This window comes from Anguilla anguilla, chromosome 6 (assembly GCF_013347855.1).
Source record: "Anguilla anguilla isolate fAngAng1 chromosome 6, fAngAng1.pri, whole genome shotgun sequence".
Classification (NCBI taxonomy): Eukaryota; Metazoa; Chordata; class Actinopteri; order Anguilliformes; family Anguillidae; genus Anguilla; species Anguilla anguilla.
In genome coordinates, this window is record NC_049206.1 from 44,345,933 (window position 1) to 44,368,746 (window position 22,814).

A 22,814-nucleotide genomic window follows, 5' to 3' on the forward strand; every position below is an offset into this window, starting at 1 on the left:
TACATTACAGGCATTTAGCAGACACTCTTATCCAGACACAACTTCTTGTTCTACATCCATTTATACAGCTGGACATATACTGAATCGATGCAGGTTAAGTACCTTGCTTAAGTGTACAATGTCCTACCTGGGAATCAAAGTTGTGACCTTTAGATTACAAGACCAGCTCCTTACCATTGTACTACACTGCCGCCAGATACAATTTGTTGTGACCAGAATTATAAACTTTAAAAACAGCTCGTAAGTCACAGGAGCATTTGTGCATTGTGAAATTATTTTGGTATCAGTCTTTTAAAAACTTGGCTATAATCTTTAATCTAGAAGACCTTCCTTATAGTGTAAGGTCATCTTCATGGTAAGCAGGTTCTATGGTTGCCCTGTACAGCAACCACTATTTATTCAATAAAATATGACATTTTGGTAAAGAATATTAGTTATCTCGACTGCAAGACATCTTTTGTTGAGATAAATCTATTTGGATATCATGTCACATCTCACATTTGCATTAAATGTTAGAATTAGAAAGGACTCTTGTCACAGAATTACCCAATGTGCCTCTAACTGGTTTCACCATTGTTTACCTTGGCGTGCAAATACAGCCCATCACAATGGGTTTCCCGTCACTTGCCTTTTCATCAATGGAAGATGAAAATCATTTGTTTGACCCCTCCCCTCTTAAATTTTGAGCTTCCAACATTTTACAGGCCTCAAACCCTGCAAAGTCAGAGAACCAAAATGATGGTATAATTTCTGTTCACACTCCCCTAGGTTAAATGAAACGGCATGGCATCTCCACAGATCCTCTGATCTTTACCTAACCTGGAATGCCCATTCTGTTCACTGAGCTCATTACTTCCTGCCCATTCACACGTCTTAAAGATCGGTCCTGGAAAAGCAGATCCTGTTTTCTGGGACCTGTGGGAAGAGGAGCACATGAAGGTGACAGGCGATGAGTCATCTCTTTCAATTTATTCAACATGGCAGCGCCAACTCCCTCACACTAGGGGGACAAACCCATTGTGTCTGGGGTATTACTAACAAAAGAAAGCCTGTGTTGTCATTCAGCCTAAAATTAAATCATATTTATATTAAAACACATCACTTCAGGTGGCACATCCTACTAAATTATTAGCTTTGGTGTAGTCACATACTGCATGATCGAAGCATACATGTATTGGAGAAAATTGCTTGGTCTAACACAAGGCAGATACACTGGCTGTCATTCAAACACAATGCACAATTTTCCTGTGATTTAAGTGGCTCAAATGTGACCACCCATACTCACCCATGCATTCTCACTTACTCATAAACGTGTAATTGTACATACGTGCGCACGCACACACACTCTCTCTTTCTCTCTCTCTCTCTCTCTCTCTCTCACTCACACACACAAAATGTTCACCCACACGCACACAGACACAGTAGAACAGGATATATTGAAAAATCGTAACCATTGTTCACCCAGGGAGTGTACAGAAATCTCCTGTATTGTGATTGACTGTACAAAATGAAAAAGATCTGCTGTCCAAAGTTTGTGTTTATATTATGTTTTCTCTGCATTCCATGTTTTATGGACTAAGTCAGATGTCATGGTGTTAACCTGCTATGTATATATCTCACTAAATGCTCCTGCTAAATATTGTAATTTCCATTTTTCCCCACTTCCAAAAACGTTAATATGTAATTTTTAAAAATCACCCAGTGAATAATTGAAGCTGGTGGGCTTGAAAACAATTAAATTGTTCAAAAACAAATCAGCTCGCCAACTCTTTGTTCATTAAACGAGTACTCTGAACAGTGCAAACAGGTCTTTAGCTAAACAGTTCAAATTTTAAAAAAAGATGAATCGCTGACATCTGATATTTTATTTCTTCTTGCAGCGGTCAATTAGGAGCAGTGAATCCAGATAATTGCATTTACAGCTGCATCACATGAGGTTCATTCAGTGTTTCTGAAGTGCAGAATCGCACTGCTCTCAGCACAGCAGTGGTGGCACAGAGAAACTGAGAAATCACTGAGTGAGTGAAGCACTGTGCCTTCATGGGAAACTGGACCTCTACACGGATCTCACTGCCTCACCCACTTTGTGTCTGCTGTTTCCCCGCTGCACACATATGCCCCTTTTGCACTGGCATGTGTGACCTGAGGCGTCATGGTAGTGCAGTGGGTAGCACTGTTACCTCACAGCAAGAGGGCACTTTGTTCGAATCCCGGCCTGGGCCTTTCTGTGTGGAGTTTGCATGGTGTCCATGTGGGCGCATGCAGGTTAGGTTCATTGGAGAGTCTAAATTGTCCCTAGTGTGCGTATGTGCATGCGTGCCCTGCGATGGACTGGTGACCTGCCCTGGGTGTATTTCTGCCTCTCGCCCAATGAATGCTGAGATAGACTCCAGCACCCCCCGTGACCCTGACCAGGGTTATTAGATAATAGATGGATATATGGGCCGAGCTGGACCCGTGCTGAATCCCTACTGGAGCTTTTGGACTTATTCAAATATAGTCCAAGCCAGTGAGACCTGGTTTTGCCTGAAGTCAGATGCTAACATGATGCTGACATGATACTGTAGGAAAAATAAATCCCCTTGCCGTTAATTAAAATCAGGGATTTTCTTAACCCTGGAAATATTTATCCCTGATTATCTTGAACTGAACTGATAATTTATTCCACAGGTTTAGGCTATATTTACATTCTTGAAGATAGCGCACACAGTGCAAATATTTCTGAACACAAAGCAAGGAATAGTTTTATAGTAAAACTAAAACCCGTCCTTTATTTTGTCTGGTGATCATTTGAAACCTACGAAGCCTACATCAGTCAGCACTGCATGTCTGTGTCACCAAATGTATGCTTCTTTTTGAAGGAAAGAACAACACTAGAAATAAAGTAGCTACTCATAGCCACAGACGTGTATGGTTGCTAGAGGCCAACAGACTATAGAGCAAAACAATGAGTTGTGCCCACCAGGTCAGGTCTTGGGTCAAACATGGCTCAGCTCAAATATTCCAGTAAAAAAGGGGTAACAGGGTGTCCCTAGTACAGACTTACAGTGCTCGTGGTGATGATGTCACGCAGGCTTGGCAGCACAAAGGAATAAGTGCACCCAGCAGTGATAGCGCTTAGCATCGAGATGCCCGTTGAACAACATAATGCAGGGCTCACCTGACAGGTGCAGTTTCCCATGAAGGTGCGGCGCTTCCCTCTCTCTCAGCGGTTAGTCACCCTTTGTCTTTATTTTTTTCTTTTTTTTTTCTTTCCTCCCAGACGGCAGGCTGTCCTGTTCCCAGCACCCGGGAGACGTTAACCACCGCTGGCTCGCCTCCAGTTTCGTAGTTTCGCAGTTTCGCTGAGTTTCACTGATGTCACCTGACTGACAGGTTCCCAGGCTAGTGACAGATGTGGTCTGTGGGGCAGGTCACCCCTGTTGACAGTTACAGTTATCGCCAGAGGACACAGAGCTGGGAAGCTCATGCTGTTATGTTTATAACCAGGTTTAAAAAAAAACAGTCAACATCAAACACTGTTTATGATTTTGCGATTCATTAATTCAGCATTACACTGTCTGTGTCGGTGTGCCCAGGAAGTGTGTGTAATGCTAAATCACAGCTCCCGCTTTGTGAGTATAACACTAGTCATTAACACTGATCAGACCATAGCCACCATAGCCTGGTGCCTGCAGTCAGCCTGAGTGCGCAAGCCCCTGTGACCTCAACCGTCATACACTAGCACGCTTCAGCGCATGTGTGCATAGGCGTAGATTTTGGGGGGGACGCAGGGGATACATCCCTCTCAATATTTAGAACATTTGCATTTGTCCCTCCCAATAAAAACATGAAAGAAGAATTTCCACCATAAATTGATGCAGAAAAGGCACAAATTTGGTGCATAAAAATTCATCAAAATGCAGGAAATGAAGTGTTTGACACTCAAAATTTGTGGGGGAGGACCCCCAGACCCCCTGCTTAATGTGTCCCCCCTCCTTAATGTTCAAACAAAACCTACGTCACTGCATGTGTGTATTAATCTGAGTCCTCCAGAGCTGACGAAGGACCTTGCAGTGATGGGATATAATACAGGGCAAAAACAAACACAAACAAATAGGGGGTAAACAAGTACATTTGCAGACCTTTCAAGTTCTGGTTAGAGAATTCTGGTGGCAGTTTACCATATATACCATACCATAAGCACAGACATGGAGGTGTGTGTACTTATATAGAACTGTGTGTGTGATTTTGTTACACGTCGCAATATGTTTTTGAATATAAATGGGAACTTTATGCTATACTTTAAAAAATATATATTGTTATCATTCAGATGTTACAATACATGTTTTTCATGTAAATGTTTAAGTAAAATTTGCTTATCCTGAAGCATCTGTTTGATGGTCTGCAATGGTTTGCATGGCAGAATGACCTTGATAATCAAGCTCGTCAGTCAGACACAAACACAAATAATCTGCTACTTCAGAAACTGGCACAATTCAGAGCTACTGTATACACTAATAATATTACATGCTTATGTTTTTCTGACATCTCGCTGGCCACGCCTCCAGCTTTACCGACGTGTCATGACATGCCTCCATATTACTGCCGCCGTCAGCTCCAAGATGCAACGATCCGCAGTTTCGGTTACAGACTAAGATCGTTTCCATTGGCGAGGAGGTGGGTGGGTGGGGGGTGGGGGTGGGGGGGGGGAACAGGACCCGCAGATAAACAACGGTGGTAAAAGCACCGAAACGTCTAATAAAGGCCGTTACAACGGACACCGTGCGCTTCTCTGTAACAGCCCCACTCTTCTCCAGGGATAAGGGCAAAAGCAAAGCTCTAGCTCTCTACACGCTTCAGGTGATCTGCTCCTGCTTTTCATCTGCTTTCCAACACCAAAGGGCTTTTTGCGCAGGGAAATTGCACGGCCGGAACAAATGCAAAGTTGGAAGGTTTAATTCGGTCTGCATATGCAAACTGGAAAGTGACGGATGCTTTGGAGATCGTCCAATGGGAGAAGCTCGGGTGGATCGCGAACACCTGCCAGAGGCCTCTCCTGCCATTCTGCTGCCCCATATTCCCCAACATTAATGAGAGTGCAGAAAACTCTCTGTGTACATGACCCTCAGTGGGCAGGACGATCAAACAAGCCACTGTCACACACAAATACTATTTGTACAATGACACAGCATAGAAAGTTCGCTATCTGAGATTTAAAAATAAATAAATAAAATAATATAAATAAATAAATAAATAATTCAGTTTATTGTTTTCACTTTCATTTATTGTGTTCAATTAAGAATATTTCATATATTTACAGAAGTTTTTGAAGACCTGCTGGCTTTACTGTTGTCGGTATTAGGGCATTCTAGGTTTTGCATTCTTAAGCAAGAAAATCTATTTCAAGTAACTCCAGAGAAACTTGCATGCAGACAGTAAAATACATTTTTGATGTTTCTGGGTGAACCTTTCAACCTTGATACCACATTCTAGTGGATTTGTGCCTCTGTTTTGTTTCTGTGTCAGGATCCCCATACTCTAGACAGTGTTCAGGTGACTGGAGGTCGACACCACATCATTACCTCATTTTTACCTCTTCATACTGATCTGTAAAATAATATTCACCTGGAATCTTTTGCAGATTTGCACTGCTGGATTTGTTAAAGTCTCAGCGGTTCATGATCGTTCACGTGCCATAGACTCGGCCATAGTCTATGGCATACGGACAATGAGGCACTACGACTGCACCACACGCTCCTGTTACATTCAAGTCTAATACTGACATTGAAAACCTGCTTTTCATTATTATGCTCTATGGTCATGGAACATGTTACTGAACAAATTGAATGTTGTTGACTGTTTCATATCGGAGAATTAATTCAAAGTCAAGATTTAAAATATCGTAACTGAGGAATGTTCTTAATCTCTCAGTCTTCACGTGCCATGGCTTTAATACTGCCATTTTTTTAAACTTACATTTGTAATGGAAATGCATGCGTGGCTGCTGCCTCTTGAACAGGTTTCTCTTGCAAAAATATTTTAATCATTCTAACCATTCACACAGCTGTCTAATTTCAATTCACTGTGCGACTACAGTACCCTCCAAAAAGTAGTGGAACGTTATAATGAAAGTTATTCGTTTTGTTATAATACTTAAGGCATTAGGCGATCAAAAGATGAATGTGAGACAAAAGTATAGTTAATTTTACAGAAACTGCTGTTTTGTGTCGTGTCCCCCCTCCCCATTTAAAAACATATACACTGTCAGCACTTCTGTCTCATATTTATCTTTTCAAATCCAAGTATATAGCATATAGCCTAAAGTATACAGCAATCAACAAATTTTACTTTACCATTCCCATACTTTTGGAGAGCACTGTATTGTCACCTCCTGTTTTACGTCATTTGAAATAGTCTGTTGTGGCCCTTCATTCACAGCTGTGTCAATCAGAATTAGAGGAAGGCTCTCTGTGGGCTACCATTCAGGTTTTTAACTTGATGTGAGCTGTAACAGGTAGCCAGTGAAGTGAGAGGAGGAGGGGTCTGACATGAACATGCTTGGGAAGACTGAAGACAAGTCATGTGGCTGCGCTCAGTATTAGCTGCAGGGGCTCAGTAGTGTAAACAGGGACCAGAGTGAATTGGATTGCAATAGTCTAGGCATGAGATATTACCTGTTCATTGTACCGCTCATCACCTGTGTATCATAACGGGTAGTTGTCTCATGATGGCGCAAAATCTGACTGGCTATTGCTTCTAACATTCAATACTCTATCTTTTTGACAACAGCAGTTGACTATATATCATTGCAACTGCAAGAGCTGTGACACAGTAATAATGGCAAGACTGCTATCCTCAGGTCCCACTCTTCTTCACGCAGGAAGGTCTGTAATTTATGAGGGTGAGGATTCCTTCAAACTAACTGAGCTATCGGTGGCAAATCTGTTCCAGTGTAATAGGACACTTGGCAACTAGCGATGTTGTCAGTGAGCGCTGCTCACTTAGCCTGAATCGCAGGACAGGATCAGGAGTACTTATCCCGGCTCGAATCCCGCAGAGTGTCACAGGGGTTGATTTGCCGCGGCTGGGTAGGGGCGGTCACGTGTGGGAAGGTTCTCTCCTGGGAATCAGGGAGTGGCCTCGTTCTCACCCTGCTCTGCACGCGCGTGCCGCCGTGTTGTGAAACCAGGCGAGGTGTTTGCGGCCCGGCACCCCGCGCAGCGAACGGAGGAAGAGCCAGGGCACCTCCGGCGACCGCCGGGCGCCCCTCAGACCCGGGCCGGGACTAGAGCGGGGGCCGCCCCGACCAATGGGAAAGCAGCGCTGGCGCGTAGTCGTGTTTACCCGGCCTACTTTGCGGTTTTCCCATGAATCGGTGACAGTAGGCTGTACGCTTCACGAGCCAGTCTGAAAGTGAGTGTGGGTCTGGGAGACATCCAAAGGGCCTGCTGCAGCACGCTACGAATCACTGGTCTGGTGACCTGTCTCTTGTTCGCAGGTTCCCATGCTTTACGTTGAACACGTTCCTTACATGTTATCAATAAACGGGGGGCGGGTGCGCCGGGAGCCTGTGATGCAATTGGGGTACCTGAACGCTTCGCTGCATGTTCCACGGCCCTGGAATACGTGCGACGCGAAGAGCCATGGGGACAGCAAAAACTGCGATGATGAAATTGTCGCGACGGAAAAATAAACATCGTTTTCAATTGGCAAGCCAGGAGTATGACACATCAATCACTCAGTTCTCAGCACCAGAGTAACACAGTGTTCTACTGAGAGAAAGAAATATAGGCTACTGATCTGTCGCACAACCATTAAAATCTTAATTGCGTGTGCTCTCGGCCTAACAACGTTTTGTAAATTCACAGTACCATATGCATTTCAGTGACATGGACCCTACATACAAATGTACAATGTGTTATATGTAGGAAAGCAATAACTTATGCTGTCGCCTATCTGGTACAGGTCAAATAAATGCTCTGTTAAAATATGGGTGTGGAAGCATTTTAGACTGAATACACAGAGAAAGCAAACAGTGACATGATGTTCAACTGAACAGCTCTTTTAATGCATGGACCGCAGGGGACTTTACAGCTGGGTTAAAATTAAAATAGGATCAAACATGTCATAAAAACTCAGATTCAGTTACAGGCACACATCAACAGGTAAGCTTCAAACCGAACTTCCCCTATGACCTACGATATTTCGCTATAACTGACATTGTCTGTTTAGTCTTCCTTTCTTTAAAAGAGCAGTTTATAAGTTCCTGATTTTGTGGTATATCCATTTTGGAAATAATAACATCTATCATATATAAAAAAATTTGCATGAGTGACTGGCAAGCAAGTAGAATCCTGGAGTCCAGAACACACCCTACAAAAGAACAGGTGCGTAGCAGATCATGAAGGCCATTTGCATAAACTGAAACTGGATTCTTTTTTGGGAGGGGTGGTGGGGGGGCGGGTTGAAGGGACAAGAGTGGTGACTGGTGTAGCCCCCCCACATCATCCCACCCACCCTTTTCGCAAAAACCTGTATGGAACCGACGTTTGGCCATAGTAAACAAACAATGAGGGACTGGCTCTGCTGTTACTGTCAACAGACTGTTAAGAGGGGTGGGCGGAAGCAAATGGAACAAACGCCCAGGGGTCAGAGCAACAGCACGGATTTCTAAGAAAGAAGAGTGGGGGCAATTACTCCCTATATTCACCATTAACAAGCCTGGGATTACAAAACCTGAGTTTTATTCAATGGGGACAGTGTAATCATGTGACACCATTATTACATGAGGTTCACAGGGCAAGCAAGGAGTTGCGCTTTGATAAAGGAACCCAGTAGACGGTGAAAACACATCTCCATGGCAACGTCTGCTAAAGCTGAGCTGGCCTTCTGGCCCCACAAAGCTGTCACGTTGTCCCCCGTCAAACTATTACCGCGTAAGCTCCGCTACCTGAAACCCAAAAAGTCCACTCCGGAACATCAGAGACCAGAGTCACTCTTTGCTCCTTCTCCAGCGAAATGTGCCTGCACACTGCATCTGAATGCCCAAACTGGTTAGGATGGACATGCCCCAGCAGGGGGCCGAGAGGGAAATTCCCAGGATGAAGGGGGCGTGGCCCACTCCCCAGCTTCCCCTGAGGCACATGACTTCTTCAGTCCGGCAGTCCACCTGCAAGCTAGCCACGCTAATGCCCAGTGAGAAGATAGCCATGCAAGCTAGCCATGCTAATGCCCAGTGAAAAGATAGCCATGCAAGCTAGCCATGCTAATGCCCAGTGATGACAAGGTGCACCACTGAAAACAGCACAACAAATATCAGTCTGATGCATGTTCTTTCAGAAGTTATCAGATAATGATAATGTATAATCCACAGCATTACAATGACAATGAGAACCTGAGTGTGAACTAAACAGGAGATCATTACCTTGCTTTACCTTCACTTAGTAAAGTGCATTTCAAGGGTTTACAAGAGCAGCACTAACTGCAGGGGGGGGGGGGGGGGCAACCCCTACTGATTCTACAGCATTTGAGTAATTACGTGCGTCACCTTCACTCATGGGAAACCAGTTGAGATTTTCAAGAATTAGCAAGTGTTTACTCGGCTTTACTTGCAGTAAGACTCATAAAATGTGAAGCATGACTGTTGAGCGTGCAATTGACTGAGTTGATGAGCGTGTTATAGCTCTGCTGCTATTGCATAGGAACAGGTAACTCTAGAGCAGTGCTGATTGACAGCTTTAAAGAGTGTTTAAGCGTGATGCAAGAATATCCACTGGTATCTTTAACAATGCCTAATAAATGCCCTTTGATTTACTGCTATCCTATTCTTTCTCTCGAAACCAGGTTAACCAGCAGAGCAGATTTAACATGGGGGAGGACGACAATAAACAGGAAGAACCTTCTGAAACGTGTAAACTGGATATTTGAGACACGGATACGAGACACGCATCACTTCAACTGACACCGAGCACATCCGACCACACTGCAGATGTAAATGAAGTTTAAATACCAATAAAAGTTTTGACCTGAGTACAATAACGTAAATAAATCTACATTAAAATAGGTGAAATGACTCTGAAGTCAAACTACCTCCGTTTTATGGTTGCTAGGACAGCTAAGGGTGATGGAGAAGTGGACTCCAGTTAATTTGCCAAGTCTGATTCAGGTTAAAGATGCATTTCTACATTATTGGGGGGTTTTGCCACAGAACGCAAAAAGGGAAGACAAGAGTTGGCATCGACTCTCTAAATACATTCTCTCATTTGTGTGTGTTCAAGTTCCTCCTTCTGCTCACATTAGAGTTGACAGCCTCTGCTTTGCATAGCGTTATATAACTCTTCTTAAACAACCCTGCGGTAACTGCTTGGGTGGGTTCCAAGAACATCAGACAAACTATTGGTCGTTTTGAAAAAAACTTTAATGGCTTTAGCGAGAAGTATTTTTCTGGGAAAATGACATTGCGGGGAGAGGGTGGCCTGTGTACGTGCATGTCACTTTATCTGAGAGGATAGTGCGTGCGCGTAAAATACATACAAATAATACACTCAATTAAATATGATTCAATACTCAATATATATTCAATATTTTTATTTAGCATAGGTGGTCTTAGTTGCTCAGAGGGACTGAATTTGAGGCCTTTTCATTTGGACTGAAACTTTTTGCATTTTTCTCCAAAGTAAGCCCTTTTACAGTCTAAACTGGTTTTCCAAGTAAAACAGCTTCTTTTTGTTTGACAAGTTGTAGTGTATTTAAATGTTATTGTTTGAGAACATGGCTGTTCCAGACAGCCCTGCTCCTAAACGGATTAAAGCTTGCATCTACTGCCCTCTGTTGGTGAAGGATTAGCCTACTTCAACATGTCAAGAGGCCCTGAAGCAGGTATAAAATAACATAAGTTGAGACAAAACTATAATTTTTAAAAAACTTTTTTGCAGTTTTAAAAAGATCAAACAATAAATAATCATTAAAAACAGACAAAAGGAACAAAATCTTTTTTTTTAAAGTTCAGTCTTGACAGGGAATACCACAGATGTACAGCCACTCTAAGGACAGAAGATGCCAAAAAATGATTTTAGTAAAACCATAGTAAAGCTTTGAGTGTAAATTTAGAAACTCACTTACAAACTGCAAGTCTCTTCAATTAATGAATGCGAGTCAACAATCTAATTTATTGTTTACATGATTAACAAATGTAGAAAGACTAATTTAGAAAATCGACACAAGAATTTAAGCTACATAATTTGTCATATCTTTTTGATCAATGGGTACAAGTGCACTATCTATCTAATTCATTGTTTCCATGGTTTACACATAAAATGCACCTTGTCATTTTCCTTCTAAACTTAAGATGAGTTTTGTTGCATGGTTGAAGTAAAAATCGATGTCACGTTCTTTCTTCCATGTTGTGGTGGCACATTTCCATATCTCATTGTTCCAAGTTTGTCGGTGAACTGAGAAATCAGAAAGAAACGAACGGAATACGTCATTTATTTTCCTTATGAAAAGAGCGGCACCAACAAACAGACATTCAGAGTCACTTCAACTGAGGGCAACAAAATCAGTCTGGTAAATAAAATAGTGAAGGTGTCTTTTGCTCCTGTTGTATGCACCAAAGAAAGAAACATCTTAAATATGAACATAATGAACTCCTCTCCACTCCTTTCTGCCTCTCACTTTTGAAGGCAGGGGGCCTACTGCACACACCAAGTCAGGATTTTGTTCTGTCCCCACCATAATGAAATCTAACTTGCCAATTTACTTTATTTGTGACCTTATTTTACATGATGGAGACCTCACGTGCACTCACAACATTATCTATTCACAAGTGACACTGGAGCACGGGGGTGGCTTGGCTTACCTCTACCAGTGTGTTAACACTGAGCGAGAATTTCCTGACAACTTTGATATACTTTGACCAAGCAATTCAACCTTGGCTTCGAACTCTGAAAAACAAAACCAAGATTTCTGTGGCAAAAATAACAGACATGCAGATCAGTAGACACACCGATAGCATATCTTTCATTTCATATGGTATTCAAAGATCTTACTATGCAAGGCAAATCAGCCCTGAAGTCCACATTTTAAAATTTGAAATTTTGACTAAGTAAATACTCTCGATGGCAACAAAAGGTTTCAAATTGTACCAAAGACAAAGTCATTCATATATCAGCACAAACTTCATGCAGTAATCTATTAAACTCTAATTCTGACTGTCATCAATAGCATGCCTGTTGTACAATAACCCCCTGGCTTTACCTGAAAAAGAGGAACCACGCTTGACAAAGTGTCTGGATCTGAGGGGTCTTTCAATAAAATGCAGAGGTAGTAAATCACTCGTTGCTGAAACCACAGAGGGGTAAAATATTATGACAAAGAAAGGTGTTGATGACAAACAATTCAACGTGATCATCTCGATCTTGCTCCCAGCGGCTTCCCAACTAAATAATTTTCCGGGATGCATCTCACGGAATCTGCCACGTACAAGAAACTTCGCGCTCAGTAAACATTATGATTTTAGTAATATTACATTAGCGATAAACCGAGTAGCTACACTGCACACCAAGTGCATTATACACTTGCACTTGTCTTAGCACAATTTACATGTGAAAACAAAATGTATGCTACGGACTCCTCACCATATAAATGGCCTCATTAATAACAATGTCTTTGATCTTGCTCATTTCAATGAAGGTGGTGCTTTCTCTCCCCGAGGCATAAGATGAAGACACCTGGACCCCCAAAGACCCAATAATTAGCAGCGTCTCATGGTCGATTTTCACGAAGTGGATGTGCAGCAGCATCCCCACCAACGTGACGAATATGGCACCGGACAGGACAGCGGTATTCTGGGAAAAATCGAAGCAGGTCTACAATCAATATTGGTGTATTAAAACTGAAACATAGCATGCATCACAGTGCTGCGGTTGCATCGCATTAGCATCATAAAAATCTTACCTCTGTGAGAAAAAACACAATGTAGGCTACCAGCCAGACCGAACAAGTGTACATCATTATGTGACGCAAGGACACCTTGGGCGCACTGACGGTGAACTCCCTGCAGAAACTGGAGTGATTTTGGCACGCTAAGAATATCACTTTACCATTGATATCTGTAAATTTCTCGTCGTCTGCCATTCTGAATAATTTCTCAACTCTCTTACGAGAGGATAGCTAGTTAGCTACCTAACTGTACTAATCAGCTTGTCAGATAGCTAACGTTAGCTAGCTAACTAGGCTACTGGAAGGAAAAAAACGATTGAATAACGTAACTTTGCTAATTAAGCAGTTAGCTGCGCCAAAGTCAAGCCTCGACAGTTGAGTAAACCAGTGATTCGCAATAGTTCATTAAGATGTACGGGAAGTGATACATTTTTAACAAAGAATTTAGCTCTAGCTCTAGCATAAAGGAAAGTACTCTTGATGGCATGAATCCGGATTGGAGTGCGACAATTTCAAAAGTTCACTGTGCATGATGGGATGTGTAGTGCGACGCTGAAAACTTGAAATAAATGAAAACGCTGCATTTAAATACAGCTAGATCGCTAACCGACTAGCTCCACTAGAAGAATCAAGCATTTTATTTTTATGGCATAATTTACTGTGATTTAACTACCTGTGTTTATAAATGAGACTGATACAATTCGTTTTCCCATTGAGTGATATAACATTCCGGATTAGTAGGCACGTGCTAATTTATGTGCATATACATGTGTTTAGACACAGTTTCTAATATGAAATCGTACGTTAATACAAGCGTCTCTCTAATCCATTTTCATAAATACAGTCAAGCGATTGGGTCGAACCAAATTAGTAAACATCTCCCAGGATGCTCATGGTCTATTACATTTGACCTCTGTGGACTTTCCTAAAGTTCAGATAATTTTACGTGCCCACATTTGGAATGAGGAGAATTTTGAATAAAATTGTATCTTATCTTTGTTAAAATCACGCTGGGACGTATTTACTGATACATTCATAGTAGGATTAAAATGACCCTGAAGTCTGTGAGATAAAATCATATTTGCTTTCTCTCTGTTGAATATTATAGCCAATTATTTTAACATTTGACTGCCTTCAGGCAGTTGTCAATAATCCATGGCAAAGGAATGATTTTCTGTTACAATAGCAAGCAAAACACAATCTACAGGCCTACATTTGGTTTGATTCAATTTGCTCTAGCTAGCTGGTTGGCAGACCAGCTAGCTTGATCCCTTTAGTTCTGAAAGGGATCATCAAGCATGCTAACAACAAACACCTATGGGAATTTAAGATTGAAATATGCCCTGTGTTTAGATATATATATGATATATATATATATATCATATATATATATATAATTTTAATTGTTGATCTGATTCATTTTTTAGACCATCTGGTCACAGCATGTGCTTTTTGATAGCGTTATTTAGCATACAAATAAATTAATGCAGCTTGACAGAAGACTGCTAGCAAAGCATACTCTGCAGGGGATGTGGGTGGGCGCATTATTGAGCATGGCTCACAGTATGGTTGGGTGAGCAAAAGGAAACATGCACTACACCTCCCTACCCTGCACCCAATACTATTAAAGCGACCAACATGAAACGGAGGGACAGAAACTTCTGGAGAAGATATCCAGCTTTCTATTAGTATATAATGAAAAGTATGTGTGTGACAAATGGGGCAGCACTATGCAACTAGGGAAAAATGTAATTAAAATATTCTATATAGGGCAGAGGCAGCAACTTGTTTACAGGAAAAAGTTGGTTAGTGTCTGTTTGTTATTTAATGGCACTTGGCATGTACAAATGGGTAACACAAGTACTCCAAACAAACGGGCACTTGTGCTCAGTGTTTACCATAAATTGGATTCTCGTCTCTCTCTCTCTCTCTCTCTCCCTCCCTGGATTATAGTACTTAGTATTAATATTGCCAGGTAGCCAAAGTAAACACTCCCTATGCAGTGTTATGCAGTTGTTTCTGCTTAAGAACTTTCTTTCGAGGCCCCAACACATTGTTCAGTCACACGTTAAAATCAGTAATGTCTTCTGCATCATGTATGATAACCTTAAAGCAGTAAGACTGTGTAGATGTGCAGCTGGAAATGCAGTACATGGTTAAGGCAGTGGAATGATTAAAAGGTATTCAGGCTTTTAAAAGTGGTCAAACATTGCAAAAGTGTTTATTACCGCTTTACATCCTTTCAAAATGATGCACATACTCTTTCATTGATAAAATGCATTTTTAGAAACCATTGCTTAACATTCTTTTCTATTTTTTAATCTGTATCATTAAAAAAAAAATCTGCAAATGGCTAACTGTTTTTCCCCCCATAAAACAAACCCATCCGTTACTACAAATTGCACTTTCTGAGGTCGTTATTAAAAAATAGTCTTTGTTAAAAGTTCATTGTGGGCAGTGCAAATGCAGCTCAAATGGGGCTCAAGCATGTGGAGGGAATTCTGGGTAAATCCTCCAAGTGCATTTCCAGCCGCTTGGTGGTTCTGCCTTTCTTCGCCTTTCCTACTGCGCCTCTCCTCACACCTTTCTCTGCATAATCCCACTCCTCTTTCCCTGCCTAACTTTGCTCCTCCCCCATCTTGACCTGCGTGGCTGCGCCTCTCCCTTGGTTTTCCTGTGACACGTCGGCAGTCGTTTGCCCATCTTGCGCGAGCAGGCTGGTTTGCCCCCGTCTCAGCAAGTGAGGGCCCGCCCCCGTCCCGTCCTGGTAGTCACAGTTGTAGGGGAAGTAGTACAGGTCGTGGCGGACGGCCATGAGCAGCCCCGGCAGGCCCCTGCAGCCGCCCAGCTGGGAGGAGAACACCACGCTGGGCACCGAGTCCTTCCCTGCCGGGTGGGGGGAGGGGATGGTGCGCAGCAGACGCCCGTCGCCTAAGCTCCACATCCGCGTGTAGCAGTCCTGACCCACTGTGGAGAGCACAGCACAGGATGCTCACAGAGAGCACTCAGGGAGTCCCTGTCTCACACACACACACACACACACACACACACACGCACACACGCGCACACACAACATTCAGGCACGAGCAAAACATACAGACACAATACACACAAACACAGAGTACAGGACATATGCTCACATACAGAGCACACAGGGAATCTCTGTCACACACACATAGATGCAACACACACAGGACAAGGCGTACGCTCACATGCAGACCACGAGTGTCTTTCTCTCTCACACACAACACACCCACAGCCAACACCCACAGATGCAACACACCCGCAGACACAACACACAAGCACAACACGCATGCATGCACGCACGCACAGGGCGTGCCACTCACCAGCCAGCAACAGCCCCTCCGGTTCGTTGACGTGCAGCGGCAGGTAGGCGTGCTCGTTGTGGTGTCCCTCGTACTGCTGCACCGCCCGGGTTACCCGCAGGTCCCACAGCTTGATCTGCACACGGTATCCAACAGGGGGGCAGCGTTTAGCCAAACCCGCAAAGCCCTGCGGGCAAGTGCCTGCCATCGCCTGCGCGGGGCGCCGCTCGCACGCTCACCTTTCCCAGCATGTCGGCGGCGAGGAGGTAGTTCTCGTCGTCCAGGATGCGGACGGAGGTGATGGCCGAGTCCTGGAAGAAGCGGCAGCCCTTCCAGCCGGACCCGCGCCGGGCTCTCTGCCGCAGGTCGATGCTGAAGATCTCTCCGGAGCGGCAGCCGTTGTACAGCACCGGGGCCTGGAGTCGCACACGGACCACCATGCACCTCATTTACCCTCACACGCATACCTACCTGACCTGCGCCATCACACGACCCTTATTTACCTTTGTACATGAACCTATAATATTCCACACGCTAAAAAGTTTTCATATTGTAAGAACTATCTTCTCAAGAGGTTACAGATTTTCTCCAACAATATATACCAGTGGTAACCAACCCTGTTCCTGGAGATCTACCATCCCGTAGGTTTTCATTTCAACCCTAATGTGGCACACCTGATTTAACTAATTAGCAGCTGAACAAGATCTCTACCTGCTGAATGAGGTGTGCTTTGTTAGGTCAGAGTGAAAACCTACAGGATGGTAGATCTCCAGGAACAGGGTTGGTTACCACTGATATATACCATTTTTTATTTTAATAAATGGAATAAAAATGTACGCATAATAATGTATAATTGCAAGAATAATTTTCTTACACTGACAAATATTGTGTATGGAGTATAATAATATCATAGTAGACATGTAAAACGTGAGTCTTTCATGAAAGTTCCCCACATGTAGACGATCAAACGTTTAGCAATTTTGCTGTGACACTGCCACGTGGGGGCGGAGTTTCCACACAAACCAGTGACGCGAGGGGCAGCCACTCACCCGCAGGGCGAACTGCTGCGCCAGGACGTCGCTGCTGATCCCGTACGTCTGCCTCCGCCCCGTCACCGCGTCCGTCACGATCACACGCCGCGACAGCCCTGGAACAGCGGCGCGCGTGCGTCAGAGGCCCCGCCTCCTCCTTGTCCCGCGGCACCCGAGCGAAACAGAGAGGATCATGGGTACTCACCCGTGCTGAAGTTCTTGTCGGCCTGCGGGTTCAGGCACCAGGCGCACGACCAGGCGGTGGAGATCTTAAAGCTGCACAGCATCCCCGGCTGGTCTACACACAGGGGGCGGAGTGTCATACACGCGCAGCCTTTTCTAGTCAACTTTATACAACTTTGGCAAACTACTATAGAAAGCGCTACAGTAGTTTTTGTTTCTCACACATATTTGCAATTTTCAGATTGAATTGCCATCACAATGAACCGTTTAATAATAATAACTTTCACAAAACTTTGATACTGGTGTGAGGGTGGGACAAAATGTGTGTGTATGGTTATAGTTTGTGTACGTTAGGAGGCTGTGTGTGTGTGTGTGTGTGCATGTGTGTATGGTTTACCTGGGTTTGAGTTGCTGAATAGGGAAGCAGGTAGTAGGCTGACACAGCCTGGTGTCTCAGCAATGCCCACCAGACACAATCTTATTCAGCCCGTCAAAGAAACACACCTTCTCTCAAAAACAAACTTTCAGCACCGCAACGCCCTCTAACAGCAATGCTTTCTCTAAAAGGGGCTTCACTGGCAAATAAAAAAAATCACCCTTTAAACGGGAGGTGATTGGGGTGGGTAAAGGATACAGCACATGGGAGTCAGAGTGTGTCACTGAAGCCCAACAGATGGAGTTCACCTGCAGAAGAATAAAACAGCCAGGTTAGTTCTCTCCATTGCAGCCCCACCTGTGGGTGGTGAACAGAGATAAAGCAAAGATTGCCCTCACCCTGCTGCTGGTGAAGCAGAGATTTCCCTCACTTTGCAGCTTGTGAAGCAGAGATTGCCTTCACCTTGTGGCTGGTAAAGCAGAGATTGCCCTCACCGTATGGCTGGTGAGTCAGATTGCCCTAACCTTGTGGCTGGTAAAGCAGAGATTGCCCTCACCCTATGGCTGGTGAGTCAGATTGCCCTAACCTTGTGGCTGGCGAAGCAGAGATTGCCCTCACCTTGCTGCTGGTGAAGCAGAGATGGCCCTCACCGTGTAGCTGGTGAACAAGAGATTGCCCGCACCTTATGGCTGGTGAAGCAATGATTGCTCTCACCTTGTGGCTGGTGAAGCAGAGATTGCCCTAACCTTGTGGATGTTGAAGCAGAGATTGCCCTCACCGTGGGGCTTGTGAATCAGAGATTGCCCTCACCTTGCGGTTGGTGAAGTGCAGGTTGTCGCACATCTCCACGGACAGCGAGCCTTTACTGCACCCACGGAAGTTCATGATGCCACACTTGCAGCCTCCGTGCTCCACGTCGTTCACCGTGAACACCCGCTCACAAGCAGAGTCCGCCTGAGGACAGAACACTTAGCACTCTAACATCGTATGCAGCCAAATAGGAGTGTAAACCTCAGGCTGCACCACGAGAGGATACAATTCTGATTCTAGAGGCGACAGTTCAATATTTGGCAATATCACAAATTTTGCTACAATACGACCCGATATAGTTAGAAATGATCGAAATATATGATCCAGCTAACACAATCCTGTTAAAACATATACATACAACTAAAACAAGGTTGAGAGTGCAAAAACGTACTGACGCCCGATTAACAGAAGAAAAAACCGGCACTAGCACGAGTGATGATGAGGTTGGGTTGGAAACAAACACAATGATGTTTGCAGGGTTACTAGAGATAAGACGGAGCATTTTTTGCAATAGGTGCCATGTGTTGCATGCAAAAAAAGAAATAAATTATCTCCGTCCATAATGTATTTAAGTAACACGAAGAGAAGAGTCATAGCTTGATACATTTTATACCTACAAAAGAATGTGCGTACAGTTGACACCAAAGGAGTCAAATCTTATTTCAAGTTCAAAACAATATACAATATACATAATGTATATGTATATGGGGTTGACATAGTTGACCTGTGAGACTCACCACGATGAGGCGGAAGTTGTCGGTGTTGGGGCTGCTGGAGTCCGAGCTCTGCACGTCCAGTTTGTGCCGCCTCATGCTGCTCACCTTCAGCTCGTGGATCAGCCTGAAACACCCGTCATCCAATCAGCCAGCATCGACAAAGCTTCATTTTTACAGCATTTACCAAGCTGCATTTCCGTAACAGTTCTGCAAAGCAACTACCATTCCGGCAAAGACTCACAACATCCTTGTTGCCCAACCTGCCCAACCCTGTAACTGGAGATCTACCGTCTTGTAGTTTTTCCACTCCAACCCTAACACAGCAGACCACATTCAAAAATTAGGGTTGAAACTGAAACCTATAGGACAGTAGAGCTCCAGGAACAGGGTTGGGCAGCTCTGCCCTACACTGTCCTCCCTTACATTCATTTAGCAAACACCCTTATCCAGAGCAATTTACAGGGTAGGACAACATTAGCGCATTCTCCTGATTTACATGAGTAATAGTGCCAGGCCGGTCTAACAACATTCTAAGAACAAAGCGTATGTGAAATCATTAAAGCACTAATTGAAATGAACTATACCTAGCAAGAGCCAAAGCACAAATCCTGAAGCAGTCCAGCTGTAAGCTTGGTTTGTCCAGAGATCCCCTCAGCAGGGATGTTCTTTAAGTGTGAAATATAATGGCCACAGTGTGGATGCACCACTCTAGCCCCCCAGGGAAATGGCTTTGAGAACCTTAGAGTAGATTATCAGAACAGGGGTCACTGTGTACTGTACCTGCAGTACGATCTCTCAGGCAGGAGTCCCAGGTGTCTCTTTTGTAGGAGCAAGGTTGAGTTTAGACCAGCTCTCAGGGACTTCTAGAGACAGGAGACCAGAACAAAACATCTTCATCAATCTCTCAAATATGAACTTTAACATAAAATTTCTTTTCCATTTACCAAAGTCAATAAAAAGTTTGGGCCTCAATAAATAAAATCACCATTCAGCTTTTGGTATATAACTGTGGGCTCTACGCTACATCACCTAAGGCAAAAATTCAGAAAAAATATTTTTTGGTGAAAGGGAAATGCTGGAGGCCTCCGGTCAAGCCTCCCATTTGAGTAACGAGCAGCCCAGCTCTGGACGCACCTTCCTGGGTTGCTCATCCTCCTCGAGCAGCCGGACCCGCTGACTCTCCTGCTCCTTCTTGCGCAACCCCTCTCGGGTGAGTGGGTTGCAGTTGTTATGACCCGGCAATAGCCGGAAATAGCGGTTCTTCTCTGGGTCAAAGTAGAAGCCTGGCAGTTCTATAAACAACACAAGACATTCTCTCCTAAGCTTCTGTGTAGTCGGAGGCAGCACATTTTAAACATACATGCTACAATTCAGCTTCAGATAAACCTTTTTTCGTCCACTTAATGCTTTTTGTTCAGGAAAAACAGCTGACCATCTAACTATTTTTTGCCTATAACAATGGAGCCAAATGCCAACCATTTCCTCACCACTTAGGGCAACACATGAGGCATGATTACATAACTGAGCTAAACATTAGGGTCTCCAACTGAGGGAATGAACTGTTCTCTTGTTCTTGTTCTGGTTCTGGGGGGGGGGGGGGGGGGGGGGGGTGAGCTTCTTAATTCCAAGTCTGAGGCACTCACCTACCCTGCAATGTTTTGCTGAAATATTTTACTGCAATAATGTTTTTGGGCTTACACAGCTGCATGCATACTGACACATGACATTACATGCTTTTAACCATTTTTTTATTACATAGTATCCATTCACACAGCTGTACATATACTGAAGCAATTGAGGTTAAGTACCTTGCTCAACAGTACAACGGCAGTGTCCTACCTGGGAATTGAACTCGTAACAGTTTGGTACGACTTTTAATACATTTTTTGGTGCAAGGCAAGTCCTTTAACCATTACACTACACTGCCACCAATCCAATTACTTAAATCAATGGACATACATTTTTTTTAAACAATAAAAAAAAGAAGTTTTGAGTCAAATGGCCCTGATAAAAAAATACGAAAAATAAATAAATCGTAAGGTTGCCACCCCACTGTGTGCATAATTAGAGAGGTGTCTGACCTGGGGCTGCAGCTTGCGCCTCAGGTAATGAGCTGCTGGTGTCACCAGTGTGCACCTGGGTCCTGTGCGATGGGCCAGCAGCTCCACCTTCATACCTGACGCGAGGCAAAGTTTTCCATTTTTATCATACAGCATTTTTGATAAAAAAAACAAAGTGGAAGTTTGCATGCACCACGTGGACAACGCAGTCAACACATTTATGGAAAGAAATCGAAGATCATGGAATCAAAACTCAGATGGCAAACTACCAAAAAAGCGCGCTTATCTTCAGAGCGATCATAGCGAATCGGATGAAATTTATATTATCATTAGTTGGATCACGGGTAGGCCTAACACGCGTCCTATAGCCAAAACTGAAAGTAAATTCGATGTAACACTAATCCGCACTGCTTATTCATGCGCCTATGCCTGACTGTGTATGCATTTCAAACAAGTTTTAGGAAACAGCCTGTCGATTAATCAAATACTTTATTATTCTTACAAACATTGTCTAACTAGCCGCAATAGTATTTATATTATGTCCGTGTATAACTGGGGCTTAGACAGTTATGTTTTGCCATTATACGATACAACGCGCGGCAGCGGCTTTGTGGATTAGTGTCGGTAGCGCGGGGCATACCTTTGTTCCTGTGTTCTGTGACCGGAGTGGTCCCTCTGCCATTCTGGGCGGCGATTGTATCGTTTGCGGTCACGGTCCCTGTCCCGCCAGCTCCCTTTCTTCATCCCTGTGGCAATGCATTAACAAAACATCCCAATTCACGTGGTCAGCACGACAGATAGTCTTAAAAACAGGAAAAACAGTTGAGTTGGAACGAGCAGTCTGTAGACAACTACCAACCCTGCTATGTGAGTAGTAGCTGCCTTGCTACCCAGCCAATTTAATGAGCTAGTTTTCAGCGACCGCAAATGTATGATTGTTACTACTTATTCCGTCCACATCGAAAATGACGTGATCTGAAATATAAGAATGGTGATAGCTAGCTACCTAGCTAGTAACACTATTAGATTCCTCCAAATGGACAGTTTTGTTTGTTAGCATTTGTTTTGATAGCATTAGACCACGTAGGCTACTACAACGTTGCTGTCCAACAACTACATTATAGCCTGCCATCTAAACTTGGTTGACAGCGAAACTTTGTGAAACGTATCCAAACACATTCAATTCAATTCACCAATTGAATAGTAATTAAAACATTTAAATATAATTGGATAAGCTGGCACAATCGCCTTTTGGTTCCTGCTTTACCTGCGACAACGTTTGATGCACGTGACCTCAAATAGACCCCGCCTCTTAATTTTTATTGGCACGCAGCCGACCATGTGCAACGTCACGCTGTATGCGCAGATTCCGCTTTGATGGATATACTAGC

The 22,814-nt window shown here is 43.7% G+C and overlaps 2 protein-coding genes across 4 annotated transcripts; both read right to left on the reverse strand.

The window, feature by feature from the left end:
- Window positions 1-10,381: 10,381 nt before the first annotated feature.
- Window positions 10,382-13,437, reverse strand: pigh (phosphatidylinositol glycan anchor biosynthesis, class H). Its single transcript, XM_035420796.1, has 5 exons — window positions 12,937-13,437; window positions 12,618-12,827; window positions 12,238-12,321; window positions 11,840-11,924; window positions 10,382-11,432 (listed from the first exon to the last, which is right to left on the reverse strand). Exons 1-4 carry the CDS (start codon window positions 13,114-13,116, stop codon window positions 11,853-11,855), a joined length of 546 nt encoding a protein of 181 aa, XP_035276687.1. The 5' UTR covers window positions 13,117-13,437; the 3' UTR covers window positions 10,382-11,432; window positions 11,840-11,852.
- Window positions 13,438-15,118: 1,681 nt separating this feature from the next.
- Window positions 15,119-22,727, reverse strand: wdr21 (WD repeat domain 21). 3 transcript variants are annotated; one of them, XM_035420303.1, is made up of 14 exons: window positions 22,691-22,727; window positions 22,064-22,169; window positions 21,445-21,539; window positions 20,498-20,655; window positions 20,144-20,226; window positions 19,385-19,487; window positions 18,648-18,791; window positions 18,096-18,145; window positions 17,859-17,938; window positions 17,484-17,576; window positions 17,297-17,394; window positions 16,487-16,663; window positions 16,269-16,383; window positions 15,119-15,888 (listed from the first exon to the last, which is right to left on the reverse strand). In XM_035420303.1, exons 2-14 carry the CDS (start codon window positions 22,165-22,167, stop codon window positions 15,539-15,541), a joined length of 1,650 nt encoding a protein of 549 aa, XP_035276194.1. In that variant the 5' UTR covers window positions 22,168-22,169; window positions 22,691-22,727; the 3' UTR covers window positions 15,119-15,538. The 3 variants fall into 3 exon arrangements, with proteins under 3 accessions (XP_035276194.1, XP_035276195.1, XP_035276193.1); XM_035420304.1 differs by lacking the exon at window positions 22,691-22,727 and adding an exon at window positions 22,430-22,684; XM_035420302.1 differs by lacking the exon at window positions 22,691-22,727 and adding an exon at window positions 22,283-22,684.
- Window positions 22,728-22,814: the final 87 nt, after the last annotated feature.

What these genes read in the sequence shown, in the direction of transcription:
- pigh (XM_035420796.1), bottom strand. Translation starts at nt 13,116, where the DNA reads ATGGCAGACGACGAGAAATTTACAGATATCAATGGTAAAGTGATATTC. An exon ending in TTGTGTTTTTTCTCACAGAG is followed by an intron (nt 12,828 to 12,936) that starts GTAAGATTTTTA and finishes GATTTTTCCCAG; the next exon opens with AATACCGCTGTCCTGTCCGG. An exon ending in TTAATGAGGCCATTTATATG is followed by an intron (nt 12,322 to 12,617) that starts GTGAGGAGTCCG and finishes CTGTGGTTTCAG; the next exon opens with CAACGAGTGATTTACTACCT.
- wdr21 (XM_035420303.1), bottom strand. Translation starts at nt 22,167, where the DNA reads ATGAAGAAAGGGAGCTGGCGGGACAGGGACCGTGACCGCAAACGATAC. An exon ending in ATTCAGCAACTCAAACCCAG is followed by an intron (nt 17,577 to 17,858) that starts GTAAACCATACA and finishes CCCTGTGTGTAG; the next exon opens with ACCAGCCGGGGATGCTGTGC. An exon ending in GGAGGGGCTGTTGCTGGCTG is followed by an intron (nt 15,889 to 16,268) that starts GTGAGTGGCACG and finishes TGCTCTCCACAG; the next exon opens with TGGGTCAGGACTGCTACACG.